This window comes from Natrix helvetica (assembly GCF_964273705.1).
Source record: "Natrix helvetica genome assembly, chromosome: 2".
Lineage (NCBI taxonomy): Eukaryota > Metazoa > Chordata > Lepidosauria > Squamata > Natricidae > Natrix > Natrix helvetica.
In genome coordinates, this window is record NC_138552.1 from 126927442 (window position 1) to 126950959 (window position 23518).

General features: G+C 39.6%; 1 protein-coding gene across 1 annotated transcript; it reads left to right on the forward strand.

Annotated features, from left to right (window-relative positions):
* Positions 1–887: 887 nt before the first annotated feature.
* B3GNT2 (UDP-GlcNAc:betaGal beta-1,3-N-acetylglucosaminyltransferase 2) lies at positions 888–18690 on the forward strand. Its single transcript, XM_081941547.1, has 2 exons — positions 888–1707; positions 16541–18690. Exon 2 carries the CDS (start codon positions 16550–16552, stop codon positions 17741–17743), a length of 1194 nt encoding a protein of 397 aa, XP_081797673.1. The 5' UTR covers positions 888–1707; positions 16541–16549; the 3' UTR covers positions 17744–18690.
* Positions 18691–23518: the final 4828 nt, after the last annotated feature.

Below are 23518 nucleotides of genomic sequence, written 5' to 3' on the forward strand. Positions count from 1 at the left end.
ATTAATGTAATTTATATTGTATACTTGCTCTAAACAAATGACAATCTTATTAGATACACACCACAGAAAATACTGGAACCAAGGATACATTTATTTATTTTTGCAATGTGCTGAACTGTTTCTTTGACTTTATTAACCCACTACTTGAGGTTGTGTCTGCGTAATTCACCAGATTAACATGTAATTGGCTAGTTTGTATTCAGGGTAAATGTGCATACTGAGGCTAGTGGATTAATTCGAAGAGCCAAGCTGAGTGCAAATGTACAATCTAGAAATTTGCCTGATTTGGTCGCTGCGAGGTTACTTAGCAGATGCCTTCTGGAACTCGGACTTTGAAGGAGAAACGAATGTCAACAGATGCTTAATTCTAATGAGTAACTACTCCAGCAAAATCCCAGGAGGAGATGCTGTTTTGACGCACTAATTACTTGTGTGTGTAATTACAACGGATGTAGGTGGGAAAAGAAATTGAGGTATTAATTCGCTGTCATGGCATTGAGGGGGGGGGGAGGAAACAAAACCGGTCAGCAGAGAAGCGGAGACGCTCAATGTCATCTGCTAGCTCCACCGCAGGATTTCTGTAGCTAATGACTCTCCGCTAGCGATTTTGTGGAGGTACTGTAGTTAAAACATTCCCACTCCAGCGGCTCCGGCAACTCGTCCCCTCTCCGCCCCCAGCACCTGATAAGGATGCGCAAGCATACTGAAAGGCGCCGCTAAGTTTACTATCCCGTGGAAGCAAACGCTTCTCGTCTCCTCAGAAAAAAAGAAGCCTTTCTCCACCAACTAGCGGGGACGAACTACAGCCCTGGCCGCTCATCCCCCGCCTCCCTCCCCTCCCCCGGTCTTCTACAGCGCCGAGGCCTTCTTTAGCCGTCGGGAGACCGCCCAGGAGGTGTGGCTTAGAGCCTGTCTCCCGCGGTTGTTTTTTGGGTAGTCGAAGCTGAGCGACGGGACTGGTTTTGCTGGGTTTGGTTCCCCTCTCGGCCTGATAAGCAAGGCGAGCCGCTGCGGGCGAAATTCGGACTGCAAAGCGAGTGGAGAACTCCGTCCGGCGAGCGGTGCCGTCCAAAAGGAGGGCGAGCAACAAGTGTCCCCGGCCCTTTCGAGCTGGGCCGTGTACGAAGTTAAGAGGGTTCAGTTCCCCACTTTCTCCGGGCTGCCTGAGAGTACGTGGCCCCGGCGCCTGGGAGGCGGACTCCTTGCGGAGGAGCCGGAGGGTCTGGTTCAGTTCAGGTGCCCTCGCCTGCTACTGAAGAAAGAGGAAACCAGGCAGCCCTGGAGGAGATGCACTGAAGCGAGTAGGGGGAAGAAGTGAAGCGGCGGCTGCGGGGTGAGTCACGAAAGCGAAGGGGAGAAAAAGGGAGACGGAAGCGGCCCTGACGTTTCTTCGTTGCCTCGTTTCCCGCAGCCGAAATGCTCCCTTCTCGCCGTCGGTGAAAGCCCGGGAAGCCACCCCCTTCCTTCGATTGCTGGCGGGCCCTGGGGCACCGGTTCCAGGGAGGAAAAGCGACGCTCGCTTATACCAAGGGAGGATCGACTCTGGACTGTGGGAGGAGCGAGGGAGAAGCAAGCGCCGCCGAAACAACGTGTAATGGGGGAAAACCCGGCATATCCTGGCTCCTAAGAGCGATGGTGGCGCCTTCATCAAGGACGACAGCAAGAACACCAACTCCGGTCAGAGGGACCCGGCCATTGTCTGCCAAGGTAACGCCGAAGCCTCTTCCTCCGCGGTTTTGGTTGCGTGTTTTGCGTGCATGTGTGTTTGTTTGGCGACCGGAGAAAGGAGCAGTTGGTGTCCGGACATGTTGAACAGGGGAGAGAGAGAGAGAAAGGCGGCTATGGTTTTTCAAGAGGGCTCGCATTCAAGTGGGTCGTGGTAGGGTTTCCAGGGTTTTCCTGTCTTCGCGCAGAGGCGATCGCCCGCACGCCTCAATAATCCTGTTTGGCCTGTTTAATGCTTTCCTCCGACACACCCTGAGCACGAAAGGCCGTGGAAAATTTTATCCCAGAATATGGCTCGTGGGTATGGCGTCGAAATTTTGAAAAGACCAAGGGGGACTTTGCTCTCCTTGGGATTTCTCCACTACCGAGTGTTAAGAGCCCAGCAGTGCTTTTTTTTTTTTAACTTTAAGGAAGCGTAGGTGATAAATCCCTGCCTTGTTCTGCCGGGTTTTCTTTTTCCATTTCAGACCTTTTATTTTCTTACTTTCATTTCTTATTTGGAAGCTCATGTCTGGTTGGGTTTGATGATTAATCAGATTACATTCTAAATGTTCTCTAGAGTGTACAATTTAGAGAAAGAGAAAGAGAATTTGACAGTTTTGGTAAAATCTGGATCATTTCATCCAAGAACCAAGTTCATATAGGACTGTTAAAGTACTGGGCAAAAAAGTGAAAAAGCTGTTGGCTTTCAGTTTATTTTCTACCTTGCATGGGTGCAGGACTATAGAGGCTGTTTTCTGTGTTTCTTTGAGGCTTGTGCCCAATTGATATTTGGTAACTTATTCTCTAAATATGGGGAAATAAAGGGTTTCATTATGTATGTAAAGAAATTGAACTAATTGGAAGAAATAAGCCATCTTCAGTTTTACTTTTTCTTAAGGTTTAAATATTTCCTCTTGCTGGTGTCAGAGCAAAGATTGTTTGGATGCTCACAAAATAAGCTAGAAAATGTCAATGATCACTAGATGGTATTTTATTTGCTGTCACCTAGTGGTCATCTGGATGTTTGCAGACCAAATCATCATGTTCCCAAGCATACAATTGTCCTTCAAGAATTATCTTCTCTCTGTATGTTCCTCTCCTTGGATTTAGCTAATTAATTTCAGAATGTTTTGTAGTTCAGAAAACCAATTAATCTTCCTTCGAGTTTACCTATTAGTTAGTTTTAATCAAATGTTTTCACAAAATAATGATTTAGCTATAATGAGTACACACAAGACCATATCAGTTCTGTAAAAAATTCACACAATGTCCTTTAAGGATAATTTTGCACATATAAAACATTTACACACTGGTAACTATAGTACACTACTCCCAAATCATTCTTATTCCAAATAGTAAAACTAATTAACATTCGCTTTGACTGACCTCCATATAATCATTAGACTACATAACTATAGATTATTAACTCAAGGATTCAGCAGTGAAAAACAGAATCCCCTTTGCAAGAATACATTGTCGAGGACAATTTACCAGATAAGAAAATTCCTTTGACAAAGATTGCAAAAAAAAAAAAAAAAGGTGCTGGAGTAATCATGATATATTTCTACTCTTTGAATCCCTCCCTCCAAAAAAGCTTCCAAAGTAGCTAAGACAAAACAACCATGATCCAAGGAAAAGAAGTGGAACATAGAAAAAAGGGGACTTGTTAGCTCTGGCTTTAGAGCTTAGTTAAAAATTCTTATCAAGTGGAATGAAAGATGTTTGGGGTGCCTTGATGGGACAGTTAATCATAACTTGGAGAAACAGGCAGACTCTAAACTGAAATAATGCTAGCTTGGGGAATATTTTCCATATTTAGAAAATTATAACATTACCTGAGCATAAAAGTTTTTTACCTGTAACTAAGCTTTTGCACTGGAGGGGTGGAAAAGTGACATTAGAATGCAAGTAGAAAGATGGATATTTTCCATGATGAATTTAACCTTGGTAACTAAAATTATTTAAAGGAGGGGGTATGGAAAAAAGAGTGAATGGCAGATACTATAATGTTCAAAATAATCTGAATGACAGTCCAAATGTATATACAAGTAGCTTGAAATATTTGCATATTTGAATGCAGGAAAGAGACATTAAGACTTTTTGTATGGGAGTTTCAAGGTAGGGTATCATTTTTTAAATGTTTAGAAAGCTTTCATTTTTAAAAAATTAATCCTGGCAAAATCGGAACGTATCGGTTCCAATATAGTAATTGAAATGTATGACTTCAATACATGTATACATTTTTAACAGCATGGAGTAAAAATAAAACTAAGATTAGATGCGTGTGACTATATTTAACATAATAAACTTAAAATTGATTCCACTCCACTTTTTAAACTGTTTTTTTTTTGGGGGGGGGGGAGTATTTTTTTTTTTTGTTTAATCAAGATTCTAAATATTTTAAGCATTTATTGTGACTGCATTAGTTAAACTCAAACCCATAAGGAATACACTGTAATAAAATGTGAGAATCTATCTTAATATACATTTCTTCCACAGTTCGGGATTATTCAGGTCTCCCCAGTCAACACAGGATGGCCTGAGAATGAAAGCATACAGACTGGAATACATACAGGATTTAGCGGTCAGATCAGCACACCAAGCTCTATCTCTAGATGTTGTGAATACTCAGGTGTGCTATCAAATGCATTAATAGGACCATTGAGACATGACTGTCAATACGATGGGGGATGGAAGGATACGCTTGATTTATTTATTCAGTTTAAATGGTGTCTATTCACAGGAGTAGCTAAAAACCAGTTAAAAAGAATTGAATAACAACGCATCGTGCTTGGAGTGACTCATAAGCTGCACAATCTCATTCCTGACACCAAGCATCTTGACCCACTGCTCAAGAGAAGAACCTGGTCTTCAACACCTTACAAATGATCAACAGAGTTGGGACCATCCAAATCTTGGGATGATAGTGTTTTGTTCCATAGAACAAATACTACAAAGAAGCCACACTTCCTGGGTCCCATCAGATGATAATATGTGATAGAAGGGACCTAAAGCATGCCTATCCTCTCAGCTCTTGTGTGATAGCCAGAATAATTGAAGACAACAGGTCCTGCAGATAAGCCAGCCAGTCCTATGTCATGGAGGGCTTCATAGATGAAAACCAGTATTTTGCATCTGGAAGCCCATTGGAAGTTAACAAAGTAGAAGTGTGACATGGGTGCACTGAGATATGACTGTAATTATTCATAACTACTTACATTGCTGCAGCATAGCCATAGCTTCAGGGAAAGTCTTATTCAGAACACATTGCAATGATTTAAACCAGGGGTGTCCAAACTTGGCAACTTTAAGACTTGTGGACTTCAACTCCCAGAATTCCCCAGCCAGCTGGCTGGGGAATTCTGGGAGTTGAAGTCCACAAGTCTTAAAGTTGCCAAGTTTGGACACCCCTGATTTAAACAGAAGGTGACCAAATCTGATGAAATCATAGAGAAGATAGCAGGACAAGAATGGAAAGGGTTATTAGAGATTACAAGTGGTCTCACTTAATGACCATTCAACAACTGTTCAGACTTATGACAATACTGAATCATTAGTATTTACAACCAGTACTCTCTCACAGTCTGCTACAGTCACATGGTTGTCATTTGTGACTCTCATTGCTGGCTTCTGACAGCAAAGTCAATAGGAAAGCTGGCAGGAGATCATAAATGGCAACCACATGAAGTCAGGCTTAATGATGTCATGTGATACACTTAACCAGTAATTAGAACTGCTGGAAAGGCCATTCTAAGCAGCATGGTCACTCTTTATCACCATGTTGTTTAACTGTAGAAAGTTTAGTCTCAATTGCTATTATTAACCAAGGACTACCTATCCTATACATTATTAAATCCAAGAGGGGAGGGGACAAATATGAGAAAGATTTAGAGTAAGATCACTTTAATTATGCTAGGTATAAGTTGTGTGGGCAAATTACCTTGGTAGATTTTCAAGGTAATTGTCAAGTCCTAGAAACAAGATTCATTTAGATTTCTGGAAAGAACCAAGGGGGACACACATGTAATACACAATTGGCCACATTTGCAATCCTGGCAATTCTTACTCAGGAGAATATAGGTCTTCTCACTGCAGTTAGGATCAGCAGCTCCATTGCTAAGTAATGTCATAAATTGATAAATCACATGACCATACCCAACTTACTATGGCAGTCCCAGTTGCTGTCAATAAATGAATCACCGTGGATCATTAAGCACAATATCATATGATTGCAATTTGTGACTTCCTGTCAGCTTCACCATTGGCTTTGCTCGTTGGAAGCCAGATGTGAATGTTGCAAATGGCAATCATGGCTGCGGGATGCTGCAACCATCATAAGTGTACACCAGTTGCCAAATGCCCAAAACATATGACCATAGGGTTGTTGCAACAACTGCAACTTTAAGAACCAATCATCTCGTTGTTCAGCACTACTGTAACTTCTGGTTGCTGGAAGAGTGATTTGTACAGGTAATTTTCAATTTACAACTGGTCATTTAATGACAGCTTCAGGAAGGAAATTTTACAACCCATACACCCCTATCACAGTCACATGACCACATTTCAGGAGCTTGTTAACAGGCTCCCATTTACATCTGGTTGTAATATAGTGTAGTATCCTGTAGTCACATGACTATGATTTGAGATTTTTTTACTGGTTTCTGACAAAACAGTCCTTCAAGGTGTTAACTGCAGTACAGACCTTATCAGTTCCTTGAGATAATTGTAAGGCCATGAGCTCCCAGCCAAAAGGCTGCAAATTAGGTTCTGGCAAGCAGTCTTTGTGGCACAAAACACAATGAGCAAAATCTTCAGAAATGCAAACTCTTGTCTCCTACGACAACCATTCCCCTTTCCTTCTATTTATTCCCCAGTCGGGGGACGGGGTGGCATTCAGCCTCCATGTGTGCTTTGCTTCATGAGTCGACTCCTTGTCCTACGTTGCTCACCTCTCCTAACTGCTCTGTGCATGCGTGCATCTGGAACAGGCCCCAGGTGTTCTTCCTCCTCACACATATCAGCCTCCAAAGGCAGCTGCCTGTCTGGTGGCTGGAAAATGTCAGATGGCTCTGGCTCTGTATCCGACACAGACCATCCATCAGAGCTTTCCCCAGAATCCAGAACTGGCCCAAGTTCTTCCCCAACCTCATCATCCAAGTCTGCCTCCAGCTCTGCTGGCAGCTGGCAGGCCACAACATCTGAGTCTTTTGGGAGAACAGAAAGCTAAACATAATTTATTTCTCTACCTGTTTTCTTAATATGTAAGCAAAGGCACTGTGCAAATTCATGTGAATAATTTCTGAAGAGAAATATCTTAAGAGTTATTGTGGAAGCTTAGGAACAATGTCAATGCAATGTGTATTCCACTTGCTGTAAAAATAAAAAGCCAAAAGCCATGCTTACTATAATTAGGTAGGCAGCTAAAAATAGAACTGTTGATAAAATAATGCTGTTATACAAACAAGCTAAATGTGCTACATACAATTCTCATAACTGTACTTTAAATAAGTGTTATAACTAGAAAATAATTGAAAAGAGTTGATTAGGAGGCTCAAGTAACTCTACTATCAAGAAGCACTACAGCAATTGGGCCTCTTCAATCTGTAACAAAGGAAGATAAGGAAATACATGGTAGAAGGGGTGACAAGGAGACTGATGACATTTTCCCCTCTGTCACAATGTTAGAATCCATTTTATTCCACTGAAGCTGGATAAAAAGAAGATTCCAGACCAATGGAAGAAAATGCCTTTTCACACAATGCCTAGTTAGAATTTGTAGTTGGCCAACTAACAATTCAGATTGGTTGAAAAGGGGATTGGATAAATTCATGGAAGATCAGGCCATGGACTACTGTTCATTGCCTTCTGAATCATAAACATTCTTCAGTATTGTTCGTTGGGAAGCAATTAAGAATGGGGTGGTGCTGGTAATGATGATCTGTATTCAGATGCCACTGTGTGGTATAGAACAGTGGATTAAATGGATCTGTGGCCCAATCCAGGCATTTTAAACTTTTTAGGTCGAATCAACTGTAGAATAGTACAGTTAGCTTTTCTTGACAATAGTTTCTGCCAACATTATATATGTTGAAAGAAATCTGTTTTCATAACTGCAGCTATAAGAATTCCCATATGTACAAGATAATTTTTCATGGGCCATATGGTCCTTATTTTTGTAAAAAATGAACTCTAATTTTAGTGCTTTCATGGTACCCTTTTGCATTTTTGAATTGGAGACAAAATGCTATCGAACATCAGAAAAATGTAATCATTTGTTGATGATGCATGTACAGTTACATGCCTATACCTGGTCACAGGTATAGACATGTAGATCTACTCATCTCAGAAATAACAAGACTATTATTGAACAGAGAAAAACATTTTTCTCTGAAATGATTGTCAATTGCTGAACATTGTTGTTCATGTAATACCACTGTGTTGAAAAGGATGTGAAATTAAACTAGCTGAAAATATATCTTTGCAGGTATACTTTCTGTCCAATATTTCAGGAAATCCATAACGAAAATGCAAGCTTCATTCGTTGATTTGCCATAGTGACAGAATTGCATAGCTTGTATTTCATGTTTCCAGTTGTTGGGGGGGGGGCGCTAATCAGTTCATTTTGAGAGCAAGCAATGGATGCTCCAATGAACTTGAAGGGAAGGGTTATTGCATACTCATAAAATAACTGTCACAGTAAGTATGTGGAACCTCAAAAGATGAATTGTCCAAAAAGCAAACTGCTCCCTGTCATTCTTCCTTGCACCCCAAGTGACTTGTTATCACTGTCCTGATTTGGGACTAATGGCCAAAGCTCTGTGGTTCAGCTTACATATCTCTCCCCCCCCCCCCCCCCAGTAAGAACATCTATTTGGAGTCCAGAACGTTTTTGATTGAGGAGATTGCCATCTTCTCCTTTTTTTTTGCTTAATTTGTTCTTTTAATTTTAAAAGTAGAGTGAGGAGATACCTTCAAGCATCCTAGAGAGGATTTCAAACTTCCGCCTGCCTGTGCAGCTTCGCCACCTATAGGCTCTGTGGAAAGTTTTTTTTTTGGGGGGGGGGGGGAGGCTTTATGTCCCTTAGGACCTACCGTAGGGAAAGACAAGTTTCTGGCCTGAGGAGAGTTTTGCAGGGACTCTGATGACAGGGGAATGAAAAAAAGGTGGGTGAGGTTAAAGCGAGGGAATAGAGCAAGTTTCTGGCTGCTGCTTCCATACATCAGAGCTTTTTTTCAAGACTGCCAGAGGCTGAGGCCTATCCAAGTATCTCAGGATTGGGAAATCACAAACAGGTCTGAGAGACATTTTGTACATTTTAAACAAACCCCAAGAACGCTGCCTTAGAGGAATGTAGAATGGTGTAAATGCTGAAGCTATTTTAAAAGCTGCCTGGGATACCGCAGAAGCCGAGAGACCCTGGTTTGGCTTCCCTTTTTTTGGTATCCAATGCTCATTGGGTGATATTTGGCCGTTCGAGCTCTCAGCCCTGTTACCTTTCAGGTTGTTGTTGGGTGGGGTGAAAAAAATAAATAAACAGAGGAAGGAACACTGTGTACAACTGCCTCAGTTTCTGAAAGAAGCTGGATGTGAATCAAACAAACAACAATTGAAGAGCCTGTTTATGGTTTTTGCTAGACGCTCATGTCTCTAGAGCACAACTTATAGAGTTGAACCCTAATTCTTCCCCAAAGATTTTCTGACGAACTCTGGTTTCTTACAATCACAAGCAAAAATGTCTAAGACTTGGAGGCTTTCTCATGCCTTAAGACCGCATCAGACCATCCTGTGTAACTATATAGAATGGAGTCAGCCCAGCTAATGAAAACTTGGATCCAGTATTCTATCTAGTCATATTCTGGCATGTTATTTTTAATGGAAAAAAAGGCGTAACTTGAAATTGCCAGCTTCAAATATAGACACCAGTGTGTTAAGAAAAAAACAAATCCTACAGTACAAACTGACTTTACATTCTTGAGGTGACAGAATAATAGAGTTGGAAGGGACCTTCGAGGTCTTCTAGTCCAACCCCTTGCTGAAGCAGGAGATCCTGTTCCATTCCGATCATTTCATAAAAACCTCCAGTTTTGGGAGCACCCACAACTTTTGAAGGAAAGCTGTTCCACTGATTGATTATTCTGTCAGGAAGTTTCTCCCTACGTCTCTTAAATTTAAGGCAGAATCTGGATTTTCTTTGAAACCAAAACAGCGGTAAGGAACAATTTTCAGTCTCAGGACTGACTCATCTAGGAAACATTTACAAAAGGTCATTTTCCCTCCATTTTCTATCTTATCTCCATTCTGGGTTGAAAGGAGGTGGAGCTTAGCTTCACACATTGAACAATTGGTTAGTATATTTCCTTCCTATTTAGAAACCATTTAATGGTTACAGAGTAGGAAGAATCCATATAAATCAAACTTTAAAATTTACTGAGACTAATTTTGTACATAATAAGCCTAGATAATTAGTGAGTTTTGATACTGTATGCCACCTTTGAAATCAGAAATTACATCACTGAAGTTCAGCATTATGTTAAGAATAAATGAAGATGTCTTTTCATGTCAATTGTCAGAGGTGAAAAAAATGGTGTAAAGTGAAAGATAGGCTTAACAAAAGAAAAAAGGAAGTTAATAAAAAATGCCAAGCCTCCATTTGTATGCCGCTGCCTTGAAAGTAGTTCTGGGCCTTATATTGTCAAAGTAATTGTTTTTCAGTGATATTAAGCATGGCTTACTGAATAAATTATTTAGCAAGTTTTCAAAGAGCTCAGGACCACACCTAAAATTTTTGAGAATCCAAAACCTCAAAAACCACAGCCCCAAATCATTATTTATGAAGCACAATGACTGGATTAGCACAAAGCCAAACAGAAACATTCTTATTTAGCTTGCTGAACAAGCTATTTACCCATTTACCATGATTTTAAAGTTATTACTTATGAATTGCATATTGTAGAATGCACACTGTTGCTAAACTTACAGTACTACTGTTGCTAATAATAGATTCGGAATTGTTGAAGTGTTTGAATGCGGTAAGTCGGTTGAATAATAAAACATTGCTTTATAGTATATTCAGGTATGGAAAAAGTAGAATGGAAACCTCTTGAGAAGCAATTAGTTTTTAACTGAGCATCCCAATATAATTGGGCTAGTTGGATTTATTTATTTATTTCAAAGAGGAATGAAATTTGATGAAATGATTTCATCATCAATCATTTATAATGTAAATTTTAGGAAGACATGAATAAAATGTTAGTGCAGATAATGAATGATTTTATAGTCAATAATTTATTTACGAAAACATGCTAAGCTAGGCTTTATTCCAGGATACAGCATATGACCAACTCTCAGAATGAAGTTTCTCTTTATGGCTCCTCACATGAGAAGCAGCAGGATAAATCTGCCACTATTTTTTTCTTGGAATGCAAATGTTTTTATCTTATTAAAATCATCCTGAGGTTTAACAAGAAAGAAAAAACAGTACAAATCCTTTTTTGCCGTCTTTCCCCACTGCTGAGAGAATAGCAATTCCTCTTCCTTTTAAAAAAATGCTTTGCCTGTGCCAAAGGATTTGCTGAACCAGCAGAAATGACTGAAGAGATTTGAGCTGAAACTTGTGGGTACTGATTAAAGTTGATACCTTTGTTGATATTCTAGGTAGCTGATTTGTTATGTAATTATTTTATAATCAGTGTAAGATGTATTGCCTACAAATTAATCCTTCTACAGTTTAAAATGTTCTAATTTTTGAAGCAGTTTTGAAGAATGTGCTGTGAATGTGGGTTTTTTTAGAGCAAAACTTTAATTCCTTTCTACTAAAATAATTATGGAATTGTATTGATTTGTTGTTCAGTTTCTAATCCATATATGACTTTTTGTAACCCCATGGACCACAGCATGCCAGGCCCGCCTGTTCTGGACTGTCTTGTGGAGTTTGCCTAAATGTCATCTTCTGCCATCCGTTTCTCCTTTTGCCTTCAATCTTTCCCAAGAACAGGGTCTTTTTCCAATAAGTCCTGTCTTCTCATTATGTGGCTTTAGTATTTGAGCTTCAATTTTAGTATCTGTTCCTTCCAAAGAACAGTCAGGGTTTATTTCCTTTTGGGTTGACCAATTTGATGATCTTGCAGTCTAAGAGATTCTCAAGAGTCTTCTCCAACAACACAATTCAAAAGGATCAATTATTCGATGCTCGTTTTCGACAGGAAGTTCTCCAGCTGGACAGACATGGGAGATGTGGGCTCCTAAGAGTCTCACATGAACCCTGTCTGACAAACCATCTCCGAAGATTCTTTTGAATCAGAACCCCCACTGGAGGTGGGGGCAAAGAAGGGCAGCATCTCATCAAGCCCTGAGAGAAGCAACAATCTCTCGTGGGTTAGAGATTTGCCTATGAATCGGAGTTGGAGCGGCAGCCTTCATGGCCTACAAGATGCGGACCTTTTTGTCAAAATAAGTTTGGAACAGGTGGAGACTGGGAGAGATAAAAGACCTGATAAGAGAATTTAACTAACCCACAACTATAAATTAAATCTGGTAAAGGCAAAGAAATTTTGAGAACATAAATAATACTAATGGTCAGATCGGGACTTTTTTTTTCCTAAAAGAAAAAAAAACAAAGGAAGATGGAGGCTTGTAACACCAGCCCCTCCCCCCCTGGAAGTTCTTTGTCTGCGCTTTCGAACAGAAGAACAGAAAGCAGAGCAGTTACAAACCCACATAATTATAATGTTAAATTAGGCTTTGGATTTTACAGAAACCAATATTTTTACTTTGTTTGAATTCTTTCCAGCTTAAATAATCAAGAAAAAAGCACGTTTTTTTTTTACCCACTCAATATAAACTCTAATCTGGTCTCGTATATCAAATAGAAACCAAATATTTTGATCTCTTTTTCTCTGATAACGGATAATCTTACCTTGATTGTGTGGGAAGTTTTAATTAACCAACTACCATAAATCAGAAGTTGCAAGAGCAGGAGACAAAAGAGACACGTACCCGAATCTAGCTCTTTATAAGTTTATTCTAATTGATATGTTTTAAGCAGCTGTGGCTGATTGGAGACCGAAGGTGACAGGAGGAAGAATTATTTCAGAGATAAGAACTGGAAAATGCTAGGGTTTTTTTTTTTCTTCCCTCCTTCGTCTTTCTATTTTACTGTAAAAGATTAAGATGGCCCCGGCTTCACTTCCAGTTCCACAGTAGCTAAAACTCAAGGTGGACAAGAGCCTCAAAATAAGACTTTGTATAACTAACTGCAATCTTCCTGGATATTAAGGAAGAACAAAAGACCAAGATGGCTCCCATCGTTGTCCCCTAGAGCAGTGGAAGTGGACAAACGTAAGGTGGACTAGACCTCTGAAATAACTGTATAGCTAATTCTAACTTTGGAACTGGACATCATGGAAAGCTGGAAATTTGAAGAACTACATGATATTATTAGAGTTGGCCTCCTCAGGGTGCCGTCGGCCAGACAGTGTCGGCTGGTGACCCCCAGGGGGAGAGCCTTCTCTGTGGGAGCACCTTCCCTCTGGAATGAGCTGCCCCCGGAGCTTCGCATAATCCCTGACCTCCGGTCCTTCCGACGCGCCCTAAAAAGTTAGCTTTTCCAGCAAGCCGGCCTGGCCTGTTAATTTTATTTAATTTTTAAAATGTGAGTGTTGTATAAATTGGATTTGTTTTTTGGACTGTTTCTAATTTCCTTTTAACTTTTGTACTATGTGTTTTTTAATGCTGTACGCCGCCCTGAGTCCTTGGGAGAAGGGTGGCATATAAATCTAATAAATCCAAATCCAAATCCAATCCAATCAAGCCTAAATAGAATTCTGAACCCAGAGAAGCAGATATCCAAAGAAGAATTTAAAGAAAGGGAGCAAGATAATGAAGGAGTAGAAACGGAGGGAAACAAAAGGCAGACAAAAGAGGTTGAGGCTGTTAGTGACATAAGGGAGATTGAAGGGGGAGGTTTTGCCCCAACAAAGAGAGATAAAAAACAACCTTTTGGTGGTGACCTGGGAAAAGTTGGGGAGAGTGAATGTGCCGAATCAAAGAGAAGGGAGAGGGCAGGAGCAGAGAAGTGGGACAAAAGGCTTACTAGGAAAAAATGAGACAACCAGAAATTTTTATGTGGGAGAATATAAAACTAAGATAAGGATGTTATTTCTAAATATGACAATAAAATGGAGTTGCTAATTGATTGAATGTAATAATGGAAAGATAATTAAGCAGAGGTTGAAATATATGAAATATGGATAAATATGATATTGATATTGATGTGGGGAAGTTGTGAAAAACATGTCAATAAAATGGAGTTTCTAACTGGTTGAATATAACAATGGAAGGACAACTAAACAAAGCCCAAAATATATGGAATGTGGATAAATATGAAACTGACATGGGGAGGATGTAAAGCAAAGGTTTGTCATTCACTTTTATACATGATAATTAAACTGAGTGGCAAATTGACTGGAAACGACAACAGAAGGACAACTAAGCATGAGTTAAAATATATGAAACATGGATATACATAGAACTTTTAAGATGATGAAGTAAAGTGAGATGTTTACCGTTTGTTATTCTATACAATAGATTAAGGGAATTGAAATGAATATTGAACATTCATTCTACTGAGGAAACCATAGCTTTGACCATGCGGACATCTTTGTTAGCAAGGTGATGTCTCTGCTTTTAATATGCCTAGATTTGCCATAACTTTCCTCCCAAGGAGCAGGTATCTTTTAATTTCATGGCTGTAGTCACTGTCTGCAGTGATCGTGCAACCCAAGAAAATAAAACCGGTCACCGCTTCCATTTATTCCCTTCTATTTGCTAGGAAGTGATGGAATCAAATGATATGGTCTTTTTTCATGTTGAGTTTCAAGCCAGCTTTTGCACTCATCTCTCTCACCCTCCTCAAGAGGCCTTTTAGTTCCTCTTCACTGTCTGCCATTAGAATTAGGATGGTATTGAAGCAACTGTTAATTAAAGCCAGGGACAATTCATTCCCACTTTTTTTTAGAAGAAAGGAGAAAATTGTTTTCATATATTGTTTCTTCTTCCTACAGTTCCTCCTATCTTAACTTTCAGAATTACAGACAATAAAGCATACAGTAGATTATAGAAGATGTAAATACTTGGCAAATACAGTTGAGGTTAAATTCATCTTGAGCTATGGAAACTCACTGGCTGATAATATACTCTATGTATAGCATGGTTTCACATTTACTGGAACCAGAACTGTGGCAAGCTGAAGTTTAGATTGGATGTGGAATGACACCTATATCTCTTCTTGTAATCAGAATTAGGGGAGTAATTCAGGGGTTTATCAGACACTTTAATGGGCTGGCTAGAGGCCACTAAACCAAAATTGACACTTGGGACCAACCAGTTATCAAACAGTGTTAGAGAATTCCTACTAACTTTTCTCTTTCACATTTGGTTGTATGTACAGGAGAAAAGTGTGTAAAAATAAATATGCTATATTAAAAGGCTTATTTTGAATTTCAGAAGTTTACTTTTGAGAGCAAGAGAACTGCTCCTTCACTACAGCCTCCATTTTCATTTCTAGATTTGGAGTTGGGTTTGTGAAGAGCATTTTAAGCATTACACAATGAAGTATCTGTCTTTGTAACAGAGAAAAATTACACTTTTGCTATTGGTCCTTCTATGTTGGGTTGAATTTGAGTTTCTCTTAAATGGTCTTACCTAGAAGGCAGATTATAAATATTTTTAAAATATATATATAACTGACAATAACATAATTCAAGAAATACTGTTAGCATATAAATAATGACTTGCAAAACAAAGATACTGCCAGACTTGTTTTTCAAAATCCCTTCCATGTTACATAAAACTCTACAAATAATCACACACTAGTATTTTAGCTATGCTGCTAGTTCGAATTGCTTTCAGCTTTGGAATGTGGATAATATCCTAATTCCTTTTTGAATTGATAGAATTTTAATCTGGAAGGATTGCATTTTAAGCCTCAAATGAATAGTGTGATAGAAGTATAAAGATAAATAAACTCCTACTGTACATCACATGAATGAATTAGATCCTCTCTGATGTCTGAACCATTTTGACAGCTTCCAGAGCCTCCCCTATTCTCACTACTGAAATTCAACTGCACACAATGTCTTAAAGTTAATAGCCTTAAAACCATTAAGTTATTTTTTGGGGAAGGACTTTCTGGATATTTTTGAGGCTAGCATACCTACCAACAGTATTGATGATACTGTCCTGTTCATTGTGGTTTTCCGGGAGAGGGGGGGGGGGCGTGGAGAAGTGAAGCCTTTCAGCACTGAAACATGTAAACTGATTCTTGCTCCATAACCAATTCCAATTTTGAGCATGTAGTAAGCCTTGTTAGTTAGGGAAAAACACGATGGGTCAAATAGATTTTAAAATTGCTTAAAACTGTTTAATAGCTAATTTTTGTCTTCTACAGCCCTGAGCATGTTTCTTGCAGGGAGTGATCTTAAGTGATATAAATTCTCTTCCTGCTTGTAGACTTCCGCTGCCTTTTTTCTATTTGTGGACTACAGTTAGTCCTTGATTTGTGACCACAATTGGGACTAGCAACTTGGTCATTAAGTGAAGCAGTTGCTATGTGAAACCACCACTGTACTTACTTCAGCTTTCTTTGCTTTTCAGACGGTTACTTTTTCATCACTTGTTATCATTGCAAATGGTTGTTAACTGAGGTAGTTTCTAAATGAGGACTGCATATTCTGTTGAAGACAAAATCTCCATTTGCTTTTCATTCTATTATGTTACTATTTATGCAAATCTTGTTATATTAATAAATATTTTTCTGATTTAAATGTTTTCCAGATATGAGACATGATTGTTGGACGCAGAAGATTAAAATTGCTGGGAATTCTGATGATGGTAAATTTCTTTATATATGTCATTGTGGAAGTCTCAAAAAATAGTGGCCAAGACAAAAATTCAAAACAACAAGTTATACTCCCAAGGAGCAGATTTTGGAGAAAGTATATTCCTCACAAGGCATATTGGAATAAACAGCAGCAGAAGTTGGAACACTTATATAATCCTATTTTTGCATTGCTTTTCAATATGACTGTGGAAGAAAGGTTATCTTCCAATAATAGCTTTTTGAACTCCTGTGATCCTGATCCATCTTTATCCTCAGATCTTAAAGATTTTGAAGACTTACCAGATAGGTTTAAAGACTTTTTTCATTATTTAAGATGTAGAAATTATTCATTATTAGTAGATCAGCCACACAAGTGCAAATATAAACCTTTTTTGCTTCTGGCTATTAAATCCCTCATACCACATTTTGATAGAAGGCAAGCAATCCGGGAATCTTGGGGAAGGGAAATTAAAGTAGGAGACATAACTATTGTGAGAGTGTTCCTATTAGGTCAAATTCCTCCTGAAGATAACTATCCCAATCTGTCAGATATGTTGAAATTTGAGAGCAAAACCCATCAAGACATACTTCTATGGAACTACAGAGATACTTTCTTCAATTTGACTTTAAAGGAGGTACTATTTCTAAAATGGGTCAGTAACACTTGCCCTGATGCTCAGTTTGTCTTCAAAGGAGATGATGATGTTTTTGTGAATACCCACCAGATCCTGGATTACTTGAAGAGTTTAACTAAAGAAAAAGCCAAAGACTTGTTCATAGGTGATGTTATCCGTGATGCTGGACCTCATCGTGATACAAATGTGAAATATTACATCCCACACAGTATTTATGAAGGCTCTTATCCTCCATATGCAGGAGGTGGTGGATTTCTTTATTCTGGTGATCTGGCATTAAGATTAGCTAACATATCTGACCAAGTCCTTCTTTATCCTATTGATGATGTGTACATTGGCATGTGCCTTCAGAGACTTGGGCTTTCTCCAGAAAAACACAAAGGCTTCAAAACTTTTGACATTGAAGAGAAACAGAGGGACAATATATGCTCCTATACAAACCTAATGTTAGTCCACAACCGGAATCCTCAAGAAATGATTAAAATTTGGACAAACTTGCAAGATCCACATTTAAGTTGTTAAAAATGTATGTGTCCAAAAATTATTCCTAAATTTCAGTTTAAATTCTTTGGCTAAATGGTAAGCATATTCTCTTCAATTGGTGGCTTGTTTTGTAAACCAAAATTAGCTAGTAACATTGTCTAGTACTTCTAAAACTGAGATTACAACTACAAGAGTGCACATCAGAAGATATGGCATGAAAATATTCTCATTATAGTACTGTCCTAAAATTTTGAAAAATTAAAGCTTTCCAAAGTTGTGATTTAGCATAAATTTAAAGACTGATTAGTCAAATTATATTCAATAAATTTCTCTTGTTCTGATACTGTAATTAAATTATGGTGATAGATTCCATCATCTTTCCTGAGATGAGAAATTATAAAGATTTTGCTGTTAACTCAGACTCTTATTTTCCCAACAACTTCCATAATAACTTAAATAATATCATAATTTAAAAGGGGTTTGCAGCTTAGATTCCCACCTTCAACTCCAATTCCTTTATCACTTCATTAAATAATATTTTAGTTAATGGTGGTAGAAACATCTCTAATATGGGACTGTGTATTTAAAAGATCCAATTTTATGTCAGTGAGAATCTCATAAAAATGGTGATAATTGAGATACCAATTTTTTTTAAAAAAATCCTTAAGGCTATTGCATCTATTTTGGAAGGAATAGATTCTAAAAGTCTCAAATCTATATTGCTATATCTTCATATGTGTTATATCTGACAATTCAAACAGTCTTTGTATATGTAGAAGTGCCTGTATTTATTGTTTAATGGAAGACCAAAATATTTTCTTAAAAATATTTAAGAAACATTTGTAAAGCGCTGTCAGTAATATTTAAATTAAATAGAGTATGCTATTTTAAATGTGTTGAAACACGAAATGTTAAATAAAATTGTTTTCGAATTTGAAAAAAAGAGTTCTTTGTGTACATTACAGTGTTTGTGTAATATGCCCAGACAGTTTTAAATGCTTCAGTGCTTGGCAACTGCTTTTGACCAACAGAGCAGTTAAAGAAATGAAACTGCCACATATCAGAGCTCAGTCATGTCTTGCTCTATTGCATGAAGAAAAAAAATGAGAAGTCTAACTAATTTTTATATCTTTATCATATTCCTACGGGTGTTGTTGTGGGGGGAAATGGGGCGAGGAAGCACTGTGCATGCCCTTGATCCCTGAATGAAAAAGAGAAGGGAAATCAAATGAATATAGTTTGCAGGAGCAAACTAGGTTTAAAAGATAGCGCTGAACGATACTTCACACTGGAAATTTCCATCTATTGGTACAAAAGTCTGCCAAAGAAATTTTCTGTTGTTCTAGTTCAGGCCAAAACAGTGTTCTCCAAATACTGGCTACAGTTTAAGATCTTACAGACATAAAATAAATATACAGCATCTGTTATTCTGATATTATGAATTAAAATACTAGAAAACACATTTCACATTTAGGTACAGATTTTAGGATAAACCGTAAAAAAAACCTAGAACTTCTCTATGCCAAAATATACATAGAACAAATTAATTATTCTTATTGTATCCTAGTTTGTTCTTTCTGTTAATTAATCAAAAATGAAATATCCTCAGATAGCAACACTATATTCATTTAAAGGCTGCTGTCCATTGAACATGAGTATAAGTCTCAGTGAACTTATGTCTGCATAAGCAAAATAAGATTGCGCTCCAAAAATATTTTAATTTACGAAAGTAGTATCTTGCTTCTTGTGTCAACTGATCAAATCTATGCAAGTAACATTTTGGTAACTAATAAAATATTTGGAAACTGGTAAAAAACTTTTGTAAAATGTGCTTATGACTTGATTCTGCTTTTTTATTGTCCGATTTCTTATTCTATCACAACATAAAATAGTAAGCACACAATTGAGTTGAGCAATGAATTGATTAGACAATATATGGCACTGTAGGTCACAAATCTGGAGAACTCCTAAAGATAGGACATTTTTGGAGTTTTATGTGCTATATTGGCTTTTATTCAAGAAACCACATGTCACACACTGTAGATTTTTTTATCTAGCCTGAATTTTTCTTTGAGACCCAAAGAGAACACTGACCAAAGTCCTATATGGCAACCTTGCCTATAAGGAATGATTTTATTAAAATACTAATTGAAGTTACCTATGTAAGTTATAATTGAAATTATAAATAATTGGAGTTATTGATACACATTAATTAAATAAATGCAGTGCAATAGAGTTATCTTGTATGCTGCTCTGACTTTCTTAAATATTTTCTAAAATGTTGAAGAACTTACTGGTAAGTGACAACACTCAGAAGCATTTTAATTTGTTGTCTAAGGCAATTATCCCTAATAGAAACCATATGGTTTAAATTATCCCTAATAGAACCATATGGTTTCTATTTGGGAACATTTTGAGCTGTGCTGTACTTTAAAAAGAAACCATGAGAATTGATAATCAAATTTTGAAACACACAACATTGGTTATGCCAAGATCCTGCTTCTTCCTGCATTCTCTTAAGTGAATATGTAGAGGATTGTCTTAGTCACAGATTCAGTACATGTTTTATACATTCTCATTGTTTAGAATATATGTATTCTAAATAAGTGAGTACACCCCCTCACATTTTGTAAATATTTAAGTATATCTTTTCATGTGACAACAATGAAGAAATTACACTTGGCTACAATGTAAAGTAGTGCATATACAGCTTGTAAATGTGCTCTCCCCTCAACTCCGCATACAGCCATTAATGTCTAAAGTGTGTGTCTGTGTCTGTGTGTGTGGAGAGAGAGCGCACGCAGTTGTCACTATTCCCCAAAGTTGAGTGTAATGGACCCACCATTGGTAACGGCACTATATATTTTTATCTTAACTAGTGTGCAGCAGCCAGGGTAGGATTTAAGATTGTATCTGGAGCAACAATCCCCAACCTTTCCAGTTTGGCAGCCTGGTGGGAGAGAGAAGGGATGGTTCTGTGTCAGTGGCAGGTGTGTGCATGAATGCACGCAGCTCCATTTGTGCAAGCAGAGGGCAAGTGGAGTTGTGCATGTATGCTTATCCACCACTTGCACGGCCAGGTCCAAACAGGACATGGCTGCAGATAATAGAAGTAGCATAGGTGATTGGTAAGCAGAACTGTCTGAATAGATATCATCTTCCTAACTCCAATGAGACCCCTACATTTTGTGACATGGTCTGTTATCTTGAACAGTTGGCAGTTTAGCAAACATGATCAGTAATTTCAATTTACAGGTACTGCTTCTATCATTTGCGAATTTTTCAGATTTCTTTTTCTCAGAATATGAATTTGGGAGGGCTGAAAAATAAGCATTGCAAAAGTAAAATTAATGGAATTTAGTTTTCCTTAAACACTTCTAAAGAGAGGTGGTCCGCACCGGTTCGGTAGCACTGGTACATCAAATCTACCGAACCGGTTAAAAGAGGTTCCACCAGTGGACCTGGAAGTAAGTTCTGGAACACTTGCCCTGGCCCTGTTGCTCACTCGCTCACCCCTGCCCGTCCGGAAGCCGCTCCATTGCTCGCTCCCCCCCTGTCTGCACTATCCTAGTCGTGCCCACTGCTCACTGATTGGCTATCTCACCAATCGCCCCACCCGCCTTTAAGAACCCTATCTAAACCCACTTACCTTTTTTCCTGCTTGGCTCTCTATTGCTGCCTGCCGACTCCGAGGAGGTAAGTAAACTGCAACTAAGCGTGGGGTGGGTGGGGCTGCCGCGGCCCAGCACTATAAGTGAGTCCGGTGACCTTTTGCGGCCTTGCAAGGATCCCAGGCTCGCTTATAGCTCAGGGCCGCAGGGCCACCAGAAAGCACAGGCACGGGGGTGGGGACGAAGGCCTTTGCCATGTCCCCGGACTTGCCTAAGATGCCTGGCTGCCAGAAAGCATGGGCGCGGGGGTGGGGACAGCGGCAGGAGCTTACGCGGCATGGCCGGCATCTTTGACAAGTTCGGGGACCTTGCAAGGCCTTTGCAAGGTCCCTGGACTTGCCTAAGATGTCTGGTCGCCAGAAAGCACGGGTGCGGAGGTGGGGACAGCAGCGGGAGCTTATGCGGTGTGGCAGGCATCTTTGGCAAGTTCGGGGACCTCGCAAGGCCTCGGCGTTTTTTGCATCCGGGCGTGCTGCAAAAGAGAGTGAAGACCTTTTCCGGATTGTTGGTGGTGGAGGTGCGGGCCTGTGCTCAGCAAAGCAAGTCCGGGGAAGTCCTTTGCGCCGGCCGGAAAAGGTCTTCACTCCCTCCCTCTTGCAGCATGCCCCGATGCGAAAAATGCCGAGATTGGTGCACTTGGGGCTGCTGCTGCGATGTCCAGGGAGGCTAAACCAAGCCGCGTGTCTCTCCCAGCCACTTTTGTGGCTTACCGGAGCACCAAGAACCTTCGCGCTCTTCTCCCCACTCTACTCGGCTCCTCGCGACTGCAATAGACATTCAGAAGCGGCGGGGGCTGGAAACCCAAGCCCCCATTAGCCCCAAAAGCCGATTCTGGACATCTATTGCAGTCGTGAGGAGCTGAGGAGAGCGCAGGTAAGAAGCGTGAAGGTTAGGGTTACTGGGCAACGTCTGTGTGTGTGGGGGGAGGCTGGAGCAGTTCCGCTCTGAATGGAGGGAGAGGAAAAAAGTTAGGATTCTCCCTGCTGCAGTCTTTAAATGGCAGAGAGAAGCCGAACTTCCCCCCCCCCCAATAACAGAGTAGCTACGGCTCCCTTTATGCCCCCCCCAGCCCCCTCCATCCCGGGGGTCGAAGTGCCTGAAAGGGACAAGCAGGCTGCCACAGCTCCACTGAGAAGACATTTCTGAAAACAGAAACTTCTCCTGTCTGGCTGCACCCGAGCTGGTGAAGCGCCTGCACCTGCCCGCCCATCACCAGAGAGACTGCCAGTACAGGTGAGCCGCATGGTTGCTCTGATCGCATGGGTGCTCCACCAGCTCGGGTGCAGCCGGACCCGAGAAGTTTCTCTTCTGAGAAATGTCTCCTCAGAAGTAAAGCTGTGGCAGCCTGCCTGTCCCTTTCATGTGCTTCGACCCCAGGGGGAGCATAAAGGGAGCCACATCTCTTCTGTGAATGGAGAGAGAGGCAAAAAGTTGGGATTCTCCCTGCTGCAGCCTTTAAATGGCAGAGAGAAGTCGACCCCCCCCCTCCATTCACAGAGGAATTGCTGCTCCCTTTATGTGGATGTAATGTGATATTTTGCAAGGACTGGGAAATCTCTCATGCAGTCTCTGAACAAGAAAAATGTATTTGAATGTTAATGGGGGAAACAGGTGGGTTAATTATAATTGTAAACTATTTTTGGCTTACTATACAGATAATTTAGTGCAAAGCTGTGCACAACAGTATTAGATTTCTGTGGTTTTATCTTCCTTGGTTGGTTTTGGGGACAGCTATGGAAAGCTAAAACAAATGCTGTGTAGCAAGGAAGCATAAAACATTCCTTTTGATTCATTGGAGAATTAAAACCAAACATTATTTCAAAGGAGAGCAGTTTCATATCATGCAACTTTCATCAAAACTGTTTCACATGCCCTTAAATCTTGGGGGTGGGGGGAGAGAGAATAGTGAACATCTAGGAAGTAGGGTAATAGTGGCAAATATCTTAGAATAATATTGTGGTGCAACTATTATAAATTGTTCAGCAATAATGTAATTAAAAGAATTGTGCATACTATATATAAATTGTTACTTCTTAGCAGGAAGTCCAATATTTTTTTCTTTGCATTTTCCCATTTCACTGAGTTTTTCAATACTCTGACATACTATTCTTTTATATTGGGGATATATTTATTGGGTTTCAGT